The following is a 20,854-nucleotide window of genomic DNA, read 5'->3' on the forward strand; positions in this document are numbered from 1 at the left end:
ACTCGTACTTTACTCGAAATAGAGAGCACATCACACCTGCGCTTTATTCGTTGCACTGGTTACATGTACGAAATTCTGGTGTACACATACAAGGCACTGAATGGAGCAGCTCCTCAGTACCTACAAGAGCTCGTTACCCTGTATCAACCGTCACGATCACTGCGGTCGGAGTCAGAATCTTTGTCGTGTGTCCCAAAATCTCGAACTGTGACCTACGGAAACAAATGCTTTGGGAGGGTTTCGGCTACGTTGTGGAGTAGCTTACCATCTGCTATTAGAAAGTCAAATACCATGGCCAAGTTCAAGAGGGACATCAAAACTCACCTCTTCACGTCTTCATTTAAGAATCTTTGTATAGACGTCATGTAAATACCACCCTTTTATTTGTTCAATTATGTGCACATTGCTTACTTAAATGTATAAAAGTGATTGTAAGCCTTTGTTTTTTGTTTTCACAATTATAACCATTACTATTATCCATATGTTGTAAAGCGCTCTAGAGTAATTTTACAAATTATATAGGGCGCTATATAAATGTTGTATATTATTAGTAGTAGTATGATAGTAATTTGGCATACCTTTTGAAAAACATTAACTAAAGTAGCTATTTTATAAAATGTTTGAAGTAAAAGTATAACTTTATTAAAAGTAAAGTAAAAATAAATGACAAGTTCGGTTGCTTCATGTTGAATATGAAATTTTATTTCAGATAACGTAAAACAATATTATAAAATCACATACAAAACATATTATTATTATTCAAATGGGATTAAACTAGATAACACACTTCTCAGTGTTGGATTATTTAACTCAGTATGTGAGAAAAGAAGAAATGAGGCAAATAAAAGATGTTAGTTGTTACATTGTACGACCTATATTTTGTCCTCTAGTATTAAGAATAGAATGAGATTACCCATTACTATATGATACATGTTAACATATTATGTAAGTAAAACATATGTGCATACATGTGTTGATTATTATTCTGTCCATCACATCGTCTGTATAAAATAATCTCCTATTTTATCAGCAATCCCTTTTAGGTTCGCACAGCATTGTTCTTTTTCCAATATACAGTTATCTCCCCTTAACTTTTGTTTTGATATAACTGTAACCCAATTGTACCAGGGAGCTCAGTCTGTTAGAACGAACGTATGTCAATCTGAAGTCCTGGGTTCGAATCCTGGTCTAGCCCCTCTGACTTGTTCACACTCAGAACACTGTTGGGGATTATATTTTGTTTAATTCATCTTTTTATTATTTCTCAGAAAAGACCCCCAAGGAATGGTTTTCTTTTCAGGAATGATTTATCAAAGCTATAGTATTGCTGGAAATACAGTTTCTTACACTTAGTTACAGTTTTTGGTAGTTGTACGGGGGTCCTTAAGCAGTTGTTTTGTAAACCCTTTTCTTACTTGATATGGTTAATCAATTTCTAGCATATGTATTTAATTTTGTTTTACAGTCAAATGCAGTATTATATTAGTTTTTACTATGGGGGTGGTCGGGGGATGCAGTGGATAGCGCACTTGCCTTTCACCAAGGCGGCCGAGGTTCGATTCCCCGATCGGACGTGAAAAGGTTGGGGTCACCTGCTCGAACACGTGGGTTTTCTCCGGGTACTCCGGTTTCCTCCCACACTAAGACCCCCATGCGCTAACACCCGGGCCAACAAAAGTTATCAATATAAGTTGAAATAACTTGTTTCATAATTGTTGTTAAATAAATCAAATTTATATATTTTTACTATGATATTTAAGTATGATAAAGTTAAATCTTTAAATAGTTATACAAGGTCAATGAACATGAAACAGGAAATTAACTCGCGTGTAAAAATTAAACTCGTTTGGTAGTTTGCTAATATCATCAGTTAAACCAATTCCGCTATTGATGATGAAACCGTGCTCATGGACACTCTGTTTATTGTATTACGTTATTGTTTTGCTGTGAATGCATTTTAACGGTTGAACCGAACCACAGCTGTATACAGTGTGTTAACAATTTTGTTAAACGACATGTTAAGATTGAATTATAGAAGTCTTATATGTTTTATCACATAAACAATCATACAAATGAACTCAGAAATTAGTCATTTGTCCTGTATTGGCATTAAAATTAAAACCGCTTTAAAAACCTAAATTTTATTGTGTTATAAAAGTTTTACAACTGAAGTTCACTTTTGTGTTCTATCAATGGTTTCTTTTACTATAACCTTTAAAAGAGTTCTCTCCTTTTACTTTCCACTAAAATGATATCACGTAACACATTTTCCTACGTTACAAAGAAAACGCATTGTCATTTCGGTGTTGGCTTAGCGAGGATGTACAATATTAACTCATCAAATACCAGTTCATCGTATAAATATCACAGTTATGTCCCTTGTTTGTGTATGATTAACAAGTTAATGGCTGGGCATTTTGCATTTTGTAGCATTTAACAGCAACGATATCAAGATTTACGTTCTTTGCATTTCACATTGAAGTCTCATAGTTGTTCATTTTTGAAAATGACGGGAAGCGCTTCGGCGAGGGAAATGGTTTTATCCCCTGAAAAGTAAAAAAAAAAATCTGTAATTTTGTTCTTTAAACACAGAATTATTATTTATCTCGAAATGATAAATAAATCCTTTGTACATAAAGACGATTGATTCTTTCTATGTAACGATATTCATGCATTGATGCAATGCAATTGTGTACCTCTATAGTGTTCAAATGCAGTTTTGATATATGTCACTGAACTAAATATAAAGAGAGTTGACTTGTCTCTTACCTCCAATAATTTTATGTTCGGTCGAGGAAGCTTAAACTCTGTGTCAGTAGTGAGTTTGTCGCTGTAGTCTGAAAGAAAAAGAAAAAGAAAATAAATGCGGACTAACTTGGATTATTCAGTTGTACACAAATCTCAAAATATATCTCAAAGAGTTAATTAATGCCAATAATGCCTTCTTTTCAGATCCTTAAGTTACTATGTGTATACATTATGAATTTAGCATTTCACATCTTTTAGACAGTAGATTAATTGACATGTATTTTACTTCGATTCTTACCTTGGCTGTTGTTCCATGATTTCATCACAACCTAACCATAAGAAAGATAAATTAGAATTTACCTTATAATACTTTAAGACATTTTGGTAGTATGAAATATATGAAATATCGGATTGCATCAAATCATTTCAAGATATTAATTGTATTTGCATATATTCACATAGCTAAGCATGTATCTACATATAGCAAACACAAAATGCATTAGTTTTAATCAATATATACCCTGCTGAATATACTCAGTTCTCAATGTACCTGTAATAGTCAGTATTTCAATGTAGTTGATAATAATAATAATAGTATATAACATTTGATATAGCGCCCTATCTAGATAAAATAAGTAACTCTAAAGCGCTTTACAGTACACAAATATGCAATCATTACAATTAGCATATACATAAATCGATACCTTTTTTGAGGAATTGGCAGGAGCTGCCTTATCAGGCGCTAAATACTAGTCATATGCCACCTGGCTAATATATTCTTATGTATGTATGCCTGCGTGTGTGCTGGACATGTAATAATATCTTTCAAACCACAATGATTCATCTTTCAATTCAGTATATACCTCAGAGTTTTCTTCTCCTGTCCTGAAAGATTGCGTTCGTGACGAATCAAAATATTTCCCATTTCGTGCCAGAGCTTGTCGAAACTATTAAATACATAATTGCACTTATAAGTCCCACGTAAAGTATCTGGTACTCCGGTCTTTTAAATAAATATACATATATTGGCGCCTGGGTTGCAGTTATTGCAAATCCCCATTTTCCGAGTCAAACTAAAAATAATGTTTATATATAATTTGTATGATTTTTACATGATTATATTATCATGATTTTTCGTCTAAAGACGGAGGTTCAAAATATTACATGTTTTCAATGAAGCTTTAAAAGCTAATTTAATTTTACTTTAAAGCGTTATCTCATTGAAATGTCACATCGTAACATATTATATGACAATTAATTTTTCATTATTCTAACAAAATATGTCATTGTTATTTTTCTTATGATTCTATTTAAAAACATGAAAATTCGTATTAAACTTTTATATTACAAAGCAACACCTGTAAAAAAATCTGGGAGAATCCTGTTTATTTTTTTCTTTTGAAAGTGAAAAAAGGGGATTTTTCTTTTGTTAAGCATTGATGGGAGCATTAGGAAAACAATTATGTATGATAAAAAATAACATAAAAACTGAATGACTTTGCATTATATCAAGTGGGAAAATTCATTTGCACAATCAATTATTGAAATCACGTCAATGTCTCTTGCTGTATATCTCTTATACGAAACCATATGCAAGGAAATGTATAACGATTTGTTGTCTTGGTACTGCGAAAAATATTGTACTTGGAACTCACTTACCGGTACGTTGAAAACACAGTAAAACAGGAATATGAAGAAACCCTGAAAAGGATACAAAAACTGTCTGAAAAAGGGTTATAACTCTTGTAACTTCCGCTCACACAATCAGGGAATGTGTTTTATTGTAATTATACCGTGAATATCTCAGACAAACTTGTTTTTGATTTTGACACATAGAACCAGCATTTGAGGTATGTTCAACAAAACGAAATTGTATATATTTTATTCGAATTGTTATGCATGAAATTTCAAAGACAATCACTTTGATCTTTATTTAAACAAATACATCGTCATTATTCAAATATTTTGTTCATGGGCGTCTTAATGACTTTCCTCTTAATGTTTTTGGATTATTTCATAATAAATCGACCAACTGTTAAAAGTGAAACTTTTACTTTTTCTTTCGTAATAAATTATACACTTTTTATTTCGTTAAAAGAATGATCGGCAAAACGTTAGCTTAACAGACGAAACAGTGTAAAGCACACAAATATAGTATTATCATATATATCTCGTGTTTAAATTATGGCTTCACGGAACCAGTTCCATATCTACATGTATAAATCTTTTATTAATCAATCTTACCTGTAATGAATTAGTCAAGGCAAACAGGTACTGGAAAACGACAAGGTCATCCGAAATTGATACTATCCCGAATAACCACGTAATACCAAGAACTGGAAGAAGAACTGACACACTGCGAACGCCGGCTCTGAAAGATACAGTTCATATGACAACAATTACGGAACCTTCAATTTACTTCAGATTCACTTTTTTATACATTATATATATATTTATAGAAACAATAAGATGTAACGACTAAATTCAAACCTAGCAGCAACCATCCTTCACTACAGCCCTGTGAAGGCTGAAAGCTGCTAGGTTTGAAGTCGTTCGTTGTATCACATTTTTCTATACTTAGCTATTTCACATGGACATTCTTTTTAATTATATTTTTTATACAAACAAATATATGTTGATATCAAAAACCCATTAAAATTCTAAAATGTATAATATATACATATTTGCAATCAAGTTTAATTGATGGTTGGTTTGTTAGACGAATATGTATCATATATACTTTTTTCATATCCCCTGATTATCTTAAAATATAATTGTGTTTAAGCTGTTCATAATTGTACGACGTCAATTTGTTGTTGACCCTAACACATACAAGTAAAATAATTAACCGACGCTTTATTAACTACAAGTTAACTTCTCTTAGGTAATTGTGGCATTTGATTTTTCGAAAAGAAACTCCCAGTGGCAGAAATTTCTCAGCATCTCAATTTACGTTTCGATTTATTCTTCCAGACACATTGTTTACAAACGTAATTTCTGCTTTTTTCTCGAAGGTTTTTAAAATTCAAATATGGATAAACATTTTAGTAATTATTATTTGTAGTTTAATCTCGAGACTACTCGAATGTTGGTGTCTGGAGTATATGAATAATAATTTGTAAGTTCAATGGTTTTTTGAAGTCTATCAAAGTAAAGTAATATAGTCATCTTTGCAAATTTGCAAAAAGTAACTTATTGAGCACATAACGGGAAAAGCCATTGTGTCACACCAACGAATTAAGTTACTAGAATCTGTATGTTTGATTTAAGCTGACTTTTAAAACTTTTCGGCGATACGCCACTATCTTAAAGATTTTAAGCGTTATATGAAGCAAGAGGTTCTGATCAACAAACAAAAATAGAAAAGTAAATGAAAACATTTTTTGGAACCAGGATATGTTGCTGTCGTTAAGCTAAGATCTTGTTGAACAAGTATAACTCTCAAACCGAGGTAAATTGTTCTTTTGATAACAACAAGGTATAGTTATAACACTTCACATTGAGGCATAGATAATCCCTGATTATACCTTTATCTAAGAAAGTTAATTTATCCGCAGAGAACCCGCATAACCCTGTTAAGCATTCTCACCCAAGTAAAACAAGGGAAACATCACACTAAAATTAAAAATACCAAATCAGCGGACACAACTTATTGTTTATACTTCGTTTTTTTTTACTTTTGCCTCAATAATATTCATATCAAAATTGTAAAAATCGAACTCGGTATTGTGACTTTACTTCTTAAAAAAAATTGTGACATGCTTACATAACTTTCTGCTTTTCTGTTTTCGTCTGTATGAGTTGAGAAGAATACAGAGCCTTCATAACAATCACAAGGATAATGAGATTCACCTGCAAAAAAAATAACGTTTTCCGCCAGTCATTATTTCTTAGGTCATAAACTTTAAGTTGTTGCATAATATTTCATTGAAGACATTTCAAATAGGTTATAACAAATTTGAACAAATATTATTTTGAAAACATAGCGACAAAAAATAGTGTGATAAGGTAATAGGCTTGTGTCACTATTTCTCAGTAGACTTTCTTCAAATTTTATAGTTATATTGCTTTGAAGTAAAGAAAATGTTCTGGCACAAAACAAAATATAGGTTGTCAGAATTTTAAGAATTATAAATGGAAATTGATGTAAAAAGGAGTGAATTTAGAGGGGGAAAAATGAAAGACACAATGTTTTGCAAAATAATGTCAATAAAAATGATACTGCCATATATTAGTATTGCATTAATGTATAATGCATATCAATTTAATGAATGCTGAAATTGTGTAAAATAAATTATCTATAAGCGATTAAAAATAAAAAAAATTATAATATAGTAATTGCATGTAAGAGTTATCTTTCTTGAAAAACTTCACAGTAGTGAAATAGGTAGCCGGTTTCCTGAAGTACAGAAAAACGGACACAGGTGACTCGTTGATAAAAAAAACTGAATTAATGTCTTGATTGCTTTGAAATACTTTAATATTGAGAGAACACACTGTTCTGTCAATAATAAACATACAATATTCATCGGCAATTCTAGACTCATTAGAATATGCGGAAATAGTGATACTGTCTCCCTACATTGGATTTTCAACTTGGGATGTACTTCCTATTTCCGTTTATCAATACACTCATTCGACCTTAATTTTGAGGACACAGAAAGAACTTAATGAAGTATGCTCTTAGAGCTGATGATCTAGGGCGAAGCGCTCATTCTTCTGACGTAGTAGCAGTGTATGCTACGCACAAATACATTGACAAATAATTATCTAAACAAATCTCTTTATTTTGCCTTTAGATGAATGTTATCTATGCAAAGATGATAGAGGCTTTTTATGTGTTCGTAAACAGAAGTAGCTAAACTTAACGAGTTTCTAGTTTCTAAAGAGCCCATTGAATTTCTTGAAATCTCTCAAAGAAAAACTATCTAGGGACTGTTCTTTATCAAATTAACTACAATTGGGTTTTTAAAATGTGTTTTTACGAAACCTTTCGCATACGAAGTATACAACTGATGAAGATTCCAAATAGATGCCGATTTTATACAATTCAGATTATTCTATAGAAAGGTTTAAATGTCTCTCACATGAATATGTATAAGAATAATTATCCATTTTTTCAATAATAGTTTACTCATATCAATGCGTACCACAATTATACAGACGACTGGAACAATAAAGGAATATATCACTCCATTAGTAAAGGTGAGCCAGCAACTAGAAATTAAAATAATAGAATAATAAATAACATTCTCAAAACAAAAAGGTTGGCAAAACAATTAAAGAAATTGTTATCAAACACAAAATTAACCAAGGATATTTGACAAGTTGCTAATAATGTTTCAAACCCTTGACTGCTTTGTCTCTCAAATTAGTTACGAGTGATACATCTTTCTCTGAACCTGGTAAGGTGTATCTTCACTCTCCCCGGTGTGAGAATTCCTTGTCTCACCCGTCGAGTCGGTGAGATTCCCGTAATCAAAACAATGGTATTGGTCCACGACAACAATCGGACGTCACACCACCAAAGCATCAAACTTATAGCGTTAACATTGCAATTTAGATATGATAAGGTCACCAGCATAAGAGAAAAATAATACAATATTTCACCCCCTTGAGGTGAAATGGGGAATCTCAGCCCTCAAGAAAAAAATCTTCAGTTTCCAAACAGTTGGCAAGCATCGAGTTTGGCAACTTAAGGATCCCTTCCTTGGGTTGAGATTCCCCTATAAACCCCGAGGGGATGAAGGATTATATTATTCCCCCACAAGTCGCATACTTGTCTCCCATTTTATCTGTTCAGGGGTCTACAGTCACCCCTAGCACGTGAAAGGAACTACTATTATAACGCCATGGGAGAAATGCTTTGTTACGCCAAAATTGGTTCTCAACACAAGAGACCTTGTGCTTATCAGAATAAAACAAAATCTTATTACAAATGCTGATAACACTTATTTTCAAACAACGAATTGAAAGGGAGAAAAATAATTAACACATAGGATGAAGGTATACAAGATATGTCACCATTATAAAGAGTGATATCATTGAATGTCTAACCCTCGGTTTAAAGCAAGGCGTTGATTAGAGAGTAAAATATCGCCGTTCGGATTAAAATTTCTCTACGATACCCTCACGTTAGGGAATATCTTTTAGTGTCAACCCCTATATTGGATTCAAGCGCCTGCGACGTCACAGTTTTGTCACTTTTTGCAGTTTACTTTGAACTTGGACAGTCATGTAAAGGTTCTTTTATGGGCAGAAGAAATATCATTCCAGATCTTGACACTATAACAATATCTCCTTATTAAATCGTACTAGAAATAATTCAGCCTCTTAGACATTTAAATTAATGCGCTTTAATATCCCAATATTCTTTTCAATATTTTCTACTTTGGGACAGTTATTGTTGTTCCTTCTTTTCAATATCTAACGTGTGGAATGCAATTCTGATACGTATACCATGCAACACCACTCGTTTGCTTCGCCAAACGCTTATGTATAGTAAATTTATTTTATCATAAATTAATTACTACAAATCCGAATTGTATTCGTCGTCGTGCGTTATTCCGATGGTCACCGCTACCACAGTTGCTGGCGGTCCTGTCGAAAGTAAAACAGATATATACATATAAATTGACGTACATCAGCATATATTCTTTTATCCAATAGTAAAATAGTATTTAACGACACTGATAGACTGCTCTAGTTACTTTCATTAGACTTGATCTTGTAAGGAGGAAAAGGTATATGTATCTCGAAAGTACTCTAAGTGCAAAAAAGGAATCCCTTGTTCTTATCCAATTGAAATATAGTTTTCATGTTAAGTCAGAAAAGGACTTCAGAAAAATATATATCACCTGATTTGCTTTGTAAATTGACAATGAAGAGTTTAAAATTCCAAAAACTAGATATATAGTTTTACAGATTCTTCATAGATGTAAGGATTCGACATGCTTTTGGTATACATGAGATTATCAGAACTTTCATTACAAAACATCTAAAGAGTTTTGATTACGCCCAATGTACATGTTTGTCAAAACATCTGTGAAATAATGTGTACTTATGAAGTCGTGTTTTTGCCCCATTCATTTCTGGATTTCATCTTTCTAATGACTGCGACAATATTTTGTTTTTATTCTATGCGATAAAATCGTATGCAAAATTGTCGAAAACGGGTCGTTGGACTCTACATGAGGTAGGGATAAATTAGGTAAAGACGTACAGATCGCATTAATTCCAAAATAGGGTATACAGTAGAAAAATGTTCAACACTTTTTTCTGAGAATATCGAAAACTACTCCTTAACATATTGATTATAAGAAATAAGTCATGGTATCGTGTATCTCTTTGTTGAGATTGACGATTGAGCAGTTTTTAATGTGAAAAAATGTAACTAAATGATCGTAGAAAAGTTTTCCTTACTTTGCAAATCATTGCTTTTTGTAATTCGCAGTAATTAAGAACCAAATTTATTATAAATTTGTAACTTATTGTTGAGTTACGACCCTTGAAATAATTTCATCAGTCAAGATAAGAGAATTAATCCTTTCTATTTAAAAAAACACTTTGCGATCCCTGTTCTTTATTTATATATTGTGGTGACTTCAAACGGAGTTATCTCCCTTGGACCGTGGACCGTGGACCGCGCCGACACGACATCTCGTGAGCTACGCGACAACATCGCTGTGACGCATTGGCGCGGTCTCTTATTCATCTTGAAACCGAACAAACAACACGTGAGTGATTTTCCTCCACCTTGTATTTGATTTCAGGAGCTGGGAGCAGTTACAACTACTTGTTGTGACGGTGTGTGAAATACAAACACCGAATTCACGACAATTGGTGTCACAAGTGCGAAACAACTTTTTTTCTACCTTGCTGGTCCCCTCTCGCTCGCACGTGCGCTGGCCATTTTGTTGACCAGTGCGCGAATAACGAGTGAGAGACTTTGGGACAGTTCTAGTAGTTTATTATTGTTTATTTAATTATTTATTAGGGGTAATTCAGAGTCGGCGGTGTTTTCACTGCTGTTCTGAAATTTATATTTAATCTAATTTAGTTTACTTGTTAGTTTTACACGGAACTCCATTCGCCTGTATAGTGGGCCGCCCATATTGGCGGAATACGTATGACAGGCGAGGCTTTGAGTTATCGTTAGTATAGGATATTATTTTTATATTGTAGGGAAATTATTATATGTTTAGTTAGGTTATTATTACATTAGGTTAGAAATTAGTTATTTTAGGAATTAGAAATTATTTTGTAAACTGTAAATCGTAGTTGCAATTGTTGGAATTTTGTACGGGACGGTTGCACGTGTCTTCCATAGCACCGTTGATATCTGTCCTTGTACATAATTTTGTACTTGTTTAATTAAGTGTGTTGGCTTATTTCTTTGTTGGAACTTTTTGATATTTAGAAATGACAGCCATTATAAATGTACGCTCAGCTACAGAAGTTGAGTTGTGCACGTTGGAGGGTTTAGGCCCTACAACAGCAAAAAAAATCATTGAGATGAGGGGTGACGGCGACCTCACCCTACAAAAACTTGTCTCAAGCTCGAGGGTAGGAATTGAAAAGTGGCAGGAATGGCTAAGTGAGGGGGTCATAACGGGGATAAGAGTCAATGCCCCTGTGGAGGCGCATTCACCTACCCGGTCGACCTCATCACGGGCAGATAGGCTAGACAGACAGGAGGACGAGGTTATGGACCTAAAGCAGGAAGTTAAGGAGCTGCGGGTCCAATTAAGGGAGTTAATGGTAACATTGGAGACGGAGGCTCTTAAAAAATCAGAGAGTCTGGCGGCTCGTGCTGCCTCGCCTCCAAAAAAGAGCTCTACTCCCGGCACTATGCTACTGACTACACCTAGTGGTGGTCAGTATGTCAGCCAGGGGCCACAAACAAATAGCTGGTCACCCTGGGGGGATAGAGGAACCATTCAGGCTACCTCAACCTCCGTGCCACCATACTCGAACCCGCAGGCAATGATTCCTAAACAGAAGGAGTCCGAGTTTGGCCCTGTCTTACAAGCTATCCCGAAGAATGGGAGGTATGTAAGGGGTCAAGATCAGGGTTCCCATGTATCAACATTGACAGCTGGAGATGCCAATGCACCCATTGCACCCATTGCTTCTAAGTGGGGGTTTAAGCTGGAATCGGCCCCAAAAGTTAAAGGGGAAATGAGTCTGCCCTTGTCATGCCTATCATCGGACAATGAAAAGGGGGCTGACTTCCTTATGGCGCTTCGCAAGCAGGGAGGGGGGAATTATCCTGGGGGATATGACCTTTCACAGCCAGCTTTCCAACATAGGGGGGTAACTTACCCCCAAGCAATAGGCTGCCATACACCAATGGCGGGATAAGTAAATATCCCCTGTTGGGGTACATAGACACTCAGTTAGGGCAAAATCAGGTTAAGATAGAACATACTATTCCTGCTCATAGTCTGCCTTCGGCTGTTGCCGTTGCTTACGCGAGGGTGCCCTTAACCAGCACAGTAAATCGTGGCGTTACCACACCAGCGGGTGCTACCCGCGAGGAAAATAGAAATAGAAGGGCTCGCGACAGGTCGGACAACGAACGTCCTGCAAGGCGCACACATCGCGTCCCCGGTGAGCGACATGTGCGCCAACCACAAGACACGCGCCGTGCGCCTACAAGGCGCAGACGTGATGATTCGTCGGAGAGCGACGAATCTGACACCGATTTCTCCTGTGAGGGGGAGGGGAACAGCAATACAGATTCAGGGGACTCCTCCGACGACTACCAGAGGCATCGTCAAAGGAGTAGGAGTCCTCAGCGACATAAGATGCCCACTTACTCGGGTAAAGAGCGCTGGGAACCATTCGCTCTTAAATTCACCAGGATAATAAAGGACAGTAGATGGTCGGACCTTAAGACCAATCAACGGTTTTTCGATTTTCTGGTGGGTGATGCGTTGGAGTACGCAGATAAACTCCCACGAACTCATGGGTTCGCAAAACTCAAGAAAAAGATGCAGGAACGGTTTAGCGACAAGGACGTCCCAGTGGTGGCTCGCAGAGAGCTAAACTTCACTAGACAAGAGGAGAGTGAGAGTTTGGCAGAATTTGCTCAGCAGATTCAAACCATTACTGGGGATGGCTTTGCCCACGCAGACACCGCCACAAAGAACCAGATCGCTTCGGAGGCATTCCTCAAAGGCTGTCGCGAGAAGATGGCAGCGCAGAGAGACATGGAGAAGAATCCCAAGACGGTTCACAAAGCTCTTAAATATATAAAGGCCTCCGTGGCCAATCAGCGTGCTTTGTTTGGTTCTCGCGCGCCGCACTACCCTAGTAGGCAGGTAGGATTTGCGGAGGGCACTAAGTCGGGGGATGATAAAGTAGAGGAAGTCCCTGTACAGTTCTCAAAAGATGAGCTACAGGAGCTAAAGAAATACCTGGCCTGGCTTAGTGCGGGCGGTGTATCTGCCCGTCCGTCCTCTCCTCCACCTCGGGGTGACTACCGATCTCCGGAACGCGACCGAGGTTTCCCTCAAAACTATGGGGGAAACCGATCACCGGATTATCGTGATAGGACACTGGTCCCTTATCCCTCATCAGATTATCGCGATAGGGCTCAGTACCCTCGTCCACCCCAGGACAACGGGCGTAATAGGTACGACGGTAGACCCCGCGATTGGTCACCATCCACTGAACAAGGTCATTCGCGAAACCGTAACTGGTCACCCAGATATCATGGGGACTCACCTGGCACAGGGTCACAAGGCCGAGGTCAAAATCAACCAGGCCGGGGCCCATGGGAACCAGGGAGAGGCAACAACAGCCCTTGCTGTTGGGGTTACGACCGAGGGCGGATTACCCAGGCGTACCGTCCAAGATCTCCATCTGCGTCCCCGGAACCATATAGAGGGAACAACGATCCCGCCAGTTAGGGTAACGACAAAGGACGGAATAACCAGGCAGAGAGATCAAGGTCTCCATCACCCACGCCTAGAAAGGAGGTCCAACCTTTGAGGGAGGTGAAGCTGGCGGTATCAGATGGCAGTAGCATCACCATACCACTCACTTTGAATGGAACTCCTATTCAAGCTGTCGTGGATACAGCACCAACTATGACACTGATTAAGCGGGAGCTGGTAGATAAGCTTGATGGACCACTGGTGCTTGGAAAACGAGTGAGGCTCCGGGGTTTTACTGGCAATGTGGAGATAGTGTGGGAAATAAAAGACCTACATATCGGAATAGGGAGCACTGATGTACCCTGGACCGTATGTGAGGCCCCCATCATGGACGACATGTTGCTGGGGGTGAATATCCTGTCTCGGAACAACTGTGTCATCGACCTAGATGCGGGCGTCCTGTTCATTGGTAATCAGGCAATACCTATCACATCAAGGTTAGAGGAACAGAGGACATCTTCTGCTGTCAAGGTAGCACAAAATGTAACAATACCACCAAACACCATAGGACACTGTCCAGTGGACTGGGCTAAACCCAACGGGAGCACATCCATGATCCAACCGACACAACGTCCCGGGGGAGTTATAATAGCCAATGCAAAAGTACCCCCGGGAGCACAACATTCCATTATGAGAATAGTGAATGACTCCGCCAAGTCAGTAAAAATAAAGAAAGGACAGAACATAGGATAAAGGAGTCCGTGGAGATCGTACCTGCACTCGCTGAGGAAGGCCCGAGGTTTGACCAGGATGTGCCCCTCGGGGAGACTGCTCAAAGAGTACCTGACTTCCTGGCAGAGCTGGTAAACAGATCAGGTAAGGAGCTCGACCCAGAACAGCGTCAACAGCTAGAGGAATTGCTAATAGAGTATCAAGATGCATTTGCTCAACATGATCTGGATATAGGCTGCTTGATGGACATTACCCACAAGATAGACACTGACATGGAGGTGCCCGTCCGTCATAAAATGAGGCGGACACCTGCCCATTTCCAAGATCAGGAGAGGGAACACCTTGATAAAATGTTGGCTGCCGGCGTTATACAACCCTCTTGCTCGGAATGGTCCTCAGCTCCGGTGCTGGTGAGGAAAAAAGACGGCAGTCTTAGATGGTGTATAGACTATCGGGCCCTGAACGATAAGACGGTGAAGGATCGTTTCCCTTTATACCGAATATTGACGACTGCCTAGACGCGCTCCAGGGAACTAAGTACTTCTCCACCCTGGATATGGCTTCAGGCTATTACCAAATAGTGCTGGATGAAGCGGATCGCAGGAAAACAGCATTTATTACTCGGTACGGGTTATTTGAACATACCCGAATGGGTTTCGGTCTCTGTAACGCTCCAGCTACCTTCCAAAGGGCGATGAACCTCGTCCTACGGGGACTAACATGGCCAATACCGGCGGATAAAAGTAAGATCATGTCTTTTCTGGGCTTCGCAAATAACCACGCAGCCATATCCAGAACTATGCAGGAATGACACAACTAATGTATGAGTTGACCAAGGTGACCGCTGACTTCCAGTGGGAGTAAAGGCACCAGAGCGCCTTTGAGAATGTCAAGGCGGCACTAGCAAGGGCACCTTGCTTATCTTATAGAAACAGACGCCTCCGAGTCCTCCATCGGAGCAGAACTTTCTCAGATACAGGATGGACAGATCAAGGTCATTGCGTACGCCAGCCATGTTCTCATTCCTGCTCAAAGGAAGTACTGTACTACACGCAAGGAACTCTTAGCGGTGGTGAAGTTTTGTCGGCATTTTCGTCATTATCTGCTAGGTAGGAGGTTCTATCTACGCACCGATCACAATAGTTTAGTGTGGTTGACCCGATTCAAACATATTGAGGGTCAACTCGCGCGATGGCTAGAGGAGTTAGCTCAATTTGATATGCACATTCTACATCGACCTGGCAAAGACCACGGGAATGCAGACGGGCTATCTCGAATTCCGGCCCATGAGGAACTCTGTAACTGTTACCAAGCAGGCACGCAGGTTGAAAGTCTTCCTTGTGGGGGATGCTCATACTGCAGACGTGCCCACCAACAGTGGCAGAGATTTGGAGAAGATGTAGATGATGTGATTCCACTAGCCTACCGAGCCATTGCCCCATTGAGTCCTCCCCAGGAGTACTCTCCCATTACCTTAGGATTGGCAGTCCAACCCGTAATTGCCTCACGGTTGCTGAACAGTGACGAGGGGGGGTTAAATGGCCTCTCCGGGGACAACCTGACAGACAATGAGAGCGAACCGGAGTTATCTGCTCCGCCAACTAAGCCAGAGTCAGATGAAGAGGTACCTGGCTGCACCGGCGTTCCAGACGACAATTGGTCGAATGAGGGAGATGGGGCAGATGTTACACCAGACCGTAGTGACTCCTCCTCTGAGGCGGAGAGCGAGGCTGAAGTAAGTAAGGCCTCTGGAAACGGGGATGGAACACCCCCAACAGGAACTGAGAAATCCGGGAAACATCAGGGAAAACTCGTTAACTGGATGGAAGGACTGAGTGGAGAAGGTTTAAGGACGGCACAGCTCCGAGACCCTGACATAGGGCCAGTGATGTTATGGATAGAGAATAACAGCTGTCTGACGGAGGCGGAGCTATTTGGACATGGTCGCGCCGTCAAGGCCTTGTGGTTAATAAGGAATTCGTTAGTTCTACAAAAGGGGGTATTGTATAGACTTTTACAGCCTACTGTGCGCCACAAGCGGCCCCGGGTGGTTCTCCCTGCCAGTCTGCGTGACACGGCATTGAGCTGTGCACATGATAGCGACATCGGAGGTCACCTGGGGGAGAGGAAGACGTTCCTCCGGTTGAGGCAGCATGTCTGGTGGTACACTATGACGCTGGATGCCAAACTTCACATGCAGTCCTGTACTTCCTGCGCTCGGAACAAGAAGCAAAGAAAAGCTAAGTCCGGGCTTAAGTCCTTCCATGCCGGATTCCCTATGGAGAGGGTACACATTGACATTTTGGGACCATTCTCCCCTAGCAAAATGGGCAACAGGTATATCCTGATGATGGTGGATCAGTTCACCAAATGGGTGGAGATGGAAGCTCTCCCGACCCAGTGTGCAGAGGCTGTCGCATACAGTGTGGTTAAGAACATCCTGTCCACTTTTGGGTGCCCCTTACAGATCCATACAGATCAGGGGCCGAATTTCGTAAGCGAATTGTTCACCAGCTTGTGTCGACTACTGGAGATCGCCAAGACTCGTACAACGCCTTATCACCCCTCCTCAAACGGACAAGTGGAACGGTTAAACAGTACGGTGCTACAAATGATACGCTGCTGCATTAAGGGTAAAGATGATACCTGGGATTACTACCTCCCTCTAATCAAGATGGCCTTGCATGCGACAGAACACAGGAGCACCGGATTTACTCCCAACATGATGATGTTGGGAAGGGAAACGTTACAGCCACTAGATCTCCTATTGGGTCTCCCAACTCCCGCAGATAGGGAGCCTCATGAGTGGGTTAGGCATTTAGTTGATTCGCTGGCAGAGGTTCATACTGTTGCCCGGCAACAGGTGGGAAAGGTTCAGCGGAGACAAAAACGGGACTATGACCTTAGGTTGGCGGAAACCATATTCGAAGTAGGGGACGTCGTATACAAAAGGGACACGTCCACGAAGGTAGGAAAAAGCTCAAAGCTGAAGCCCCCCTGGATAGGACCATACCTGATAGCTGGGGTAAAGCACCCAGTTTACAATTTGAGGAATCACAAGGGGTCAAAGCACTGCCATCATGATCGGTTAAAAGCTTATAATGGGCGGTTTCTGCCATTGTGGTTGCGTCGCATGAAACATTCTCTCTCATTGCCCGTACAGGTGCCGGTCGTAGGTGCAAAGAACCGTGAGACGTGCATGCAGGGACCAGAACCCCCGACGGTGGCAGGTTCCCCCGAACCCTTGGTGGGAACGCATGACGAGGGTAGGAAAAGACAGGTCTCTACCTACACTATACCTAGGTTTATAGAGAAGCGCTCTAGGGATAGTAGCAAGGATAGTAAAAATCCCTCAGTATTTCCTGGGACTTGTTAAATGAAGTCACAGGGTGCGGGTGAGGGAGACAGCTTTAATTGAGAGCGGGTCTTCAAAAAAAAAGGGTATTTCTATTTCATCATAGTAGAGGAGGGTTTTCTTTCCTTTACAGAATGGACTACATCCTTAGAGTAGACTACTCCTCTAGTGAGGAGTTCTGGTGTGCCGAGGAGGAGGCGGCTCCTCCTACTTGTTGTGACGGTGTGTGAAATACTCACACCGAATTCACGACAATATTAAATGAAATGCTAAATCTTATCCAAACTTTTTTTATGGACTATTTATATCATTATTGTTGAGATTAGAATTTATTGGAATCTAGCAATATTGAATTTTTTGACTATTTTAAAGGAGCATCACGGTGAAGTAACCTTTTTTGGTCTTTTTTTTCAAATACAACATAAACATATCAAGTGAGACTCCTTATGGAAAATAACGATTGGATTTGGCTGAAATAGATACATAATAAATGATTAAATCTAAGTTAATCATCAGTATTTCTACCTGTCTGACCAACGTTTCGTTCAGGGATTTCCCTCTACTAGCGCATGCGCATAGCACACCATTTCTTTGTAAACAAAATGACTGGCCGTGTGAAGTAAGCGAAAGAAAAGTGTTGTACCGTGTCAGCTACGTAGCGAAAAGTTGTCAAATGGTCAAAAGATAGCGCAAGGAGTACGTTACGGAATCATTATTGCAGTTGGGAAGCATTCAAAGGAGAAAATAACTGCTCTAGCAGTTAGTACGGTATAATTATACAATGGTTTATAATTATACAATGGTTTATGCGAAAAGAAGGGATAAGTGACTGGTTAGTTTGATTTTGCCATGAGGCCCTCCAAGGGATAACTGTTGTGATGGCCACGGCGTATTCTTTTCTCTCCTTTGCGGTTGGTACCCGGGGTCAAATGAGATACGTGCGCTATTAGATTTACATAATTTATAATTATACCGGGTTCAGTAAAATGGTATGATTGAATTAAACTTTTTTTGTTGTTTTTACATGCAAGATTTTAAATTAGGACTAATATGAATACCCGACCTCCTCTGGCGCGACGACGCAATCTATAAAAAAAATGGCTCTTCGTCAGAAAGCTACGTTATCGCAGCTAGATTAAAAATGTCAAAATGACGGACCAGGATGAATAACTGAGGAAGGAGAACCTACTTCTAGTAAATAGGATCGCATAACATTTTTTTTTATCAACAGTTCATGTTTTCATATGATGTTGACTTAGAATATATGATTATGTGGCACCATTTCTCTATAATGAATTAATTTTCGACTTCAGATAGAATCGTAATACGCATTGAAAACAGCGGGGGGGGGGGACTTTATTTACGTTATAAAAATTACGCGTGCTGCCGATAACTACGGCTTCTGTTTCGGACAAAAATGAAATGATTAAAGAAAAGTTGTCTCAACTTAAAAAAGGGTCCATTTACAAGAATGCTTTAATCTATGTAAAGTATTGAAAAAAAAATTATCAAGTATCTCAACACGTTCCATATATGACACATATTCTACATTACGGTTTTGCCATACAGTCTATTGTGTGTGATGGCTAATATGACTTGCAAAGTGTTAGCGTATGGAGACAGTGAAAGTGGAAAAGAGAGTTTACATAAATTTATATGCATGGTCTAGAAAAAGACATGACCGAGGACATTGAATTGTACAATGTAATAAAAATATTCACAAACGTTTCTCTTTTTTTATACGCGTGTAGTTTGTCATTGCATATATGCACTTTATGAAAACATTTCAAAAAGGGATATTCGTCTCGTGAATATTCCGTTTTACAGAAAGGTTTGTCCCATGGTTGAGGGAAGGTGTTTAGCCCCGTACCTTCTGTACCAGTCACATTCCGGTACTAAATTCACTACTTTATGTGTATGCCTATTATCATTGTTGACATTTAATTGTAAATGTATGACGGGAAAAGGCTGTGATAAATTGTAAGAACTTGTGCCCCATCCCTTGTTCAATTTTATTGGTAAAAAGTATGTTTAAAGCTGAATAAATTTCAATTCTGAATATTGGCAAGCGTGCAATTAACTTCTGATGATGAATAATTACTGTTCAATAAGTTTGAATACGGACTTAGAAATCATATTACTTGGTTTGATAGTACGGTAAGAAGTTGCAGTTGCCTAACGGCCTCTCTCTGGGGGCCTCTTTGGAAACCGTTTCATCTCGCTCAGACCACTTGTGTTTACTGCCTAGTCAGGTGACGTTATCGGTGCTATTTTTAGCAGGGCTTTCCCGAACAGTTCATGTTGGCAAACTGGACATTTGGAACGGACTATGAATATGGGGATAGCAAGGTAACATAAGTGGAAGTGCATACAATACATACATTCATTAAAAAAATATGGCTCTTCACGTGCTGTCCCTTTAACGCGGTATAAAAAAATATATACTGAAATGATCTCCTATTTCTTTCTCATCCTTTTGGAGCATCTGACCTTTTTCTTTTGTAATTTTCAATGGTGTCTGTGTAGTATATTTCTATTCGAATTACACTTTTGTTTGCAAGTTTTTAATTTGATTATGTCATGGGACAAAGCTCGAAAACATGCACAATAGCTGTATTCATTTTGTTTGCTTCTATAACTGAATAACCTTTTTTGTGCATTTCGTTTTTGTATGGAAACATATTGGATTATCAGTGTCACTGGTCAATATTCTCTTAAACGATTTTATATGCGTTCATTTCTAGATCATATGGAATGTCTTACCCCATCCAATTAGAAGAAACCACTTCAATTTAGACTTTGTGTGGAAGACATATGTCACAGATATGAACATCTCTATACCCTCGGCCAGCATCAGACAAAACGTCACAAGAAAGAAATAATGGAGAAGTGCCGCTATGGTGGTGCAGAGGATCTGTTTATGAAAAAAGTATTTATACATGAAAATGAATATGTCCATGGCCGCACATTTCATTTGCAATTTTAACATTTATCAATCAAGCATTATCTATATTTGTGTATATATATATAAGTGGCGACTGCAAAACGTTTTATTAAGTTGAACGCAATGTCTAAGACGACATTACTTTGCCAAACAATAGGTCATTGATGTTGTTATATTTTTTCCCTCCATTTA

The 20,854-nt window shown here is 39.0% G+C and overlaps 1 protein-coding gene across 1 annotated transcript; it reads right to left on the minus strand.

The window, feature by feature from the left end:
* Positions 1-1,828: 1,828 nt before the first annotated feature.
* Positions 1,829-20,560, minus strand: LOC110448359 (adhesion G-protein coupled receptor D1-like). Its single transcript, XM_021494544.1, has 10 exons — positions 20,482-20,560; positions 9,279-9,348; positions 7,899-7,965; positions 6,515-6,600; positions 4,993-5,119; positions 4,408-4,449; positions 3,612-3,695; positions 3,047-3,077; positions 2,770-2,837; positions 1,829-2,546 (listed from the first exon to the last, which is right to left on the minus strand). Exons 1-10 carry the CDS (start codon positions 20,549-20,551, stop codon positions 2,472-2,474), a joined length of 720 nt encoding a protein of 239 aa, XP_021350219.1. The 5' UTR covers positions 20,552-20,560; the 3' UTR covers positions 1,829-2,471.
* Positions 20,561-20,854: the final 294 nt, after the last annotated feature.

Source organism: Mizuhopecten yessoensis, unplaced genomic scaffold (genome assembly GCF_002113885.1).
Source record: "Mizuhopecten yessoensis strain PY_sf001 unplaced genomic scaffold, ASM211388v2 scaffold4025, whole genome shotgun sequence".
In the NCBI taxonomy this organism is placed as follows: Eukaryota; Metazoa; Mollusca; class Bivalvia; order Pectinida; family Pectinidae; genus Mizuhopecten; species Mizuhopecten yessoensis.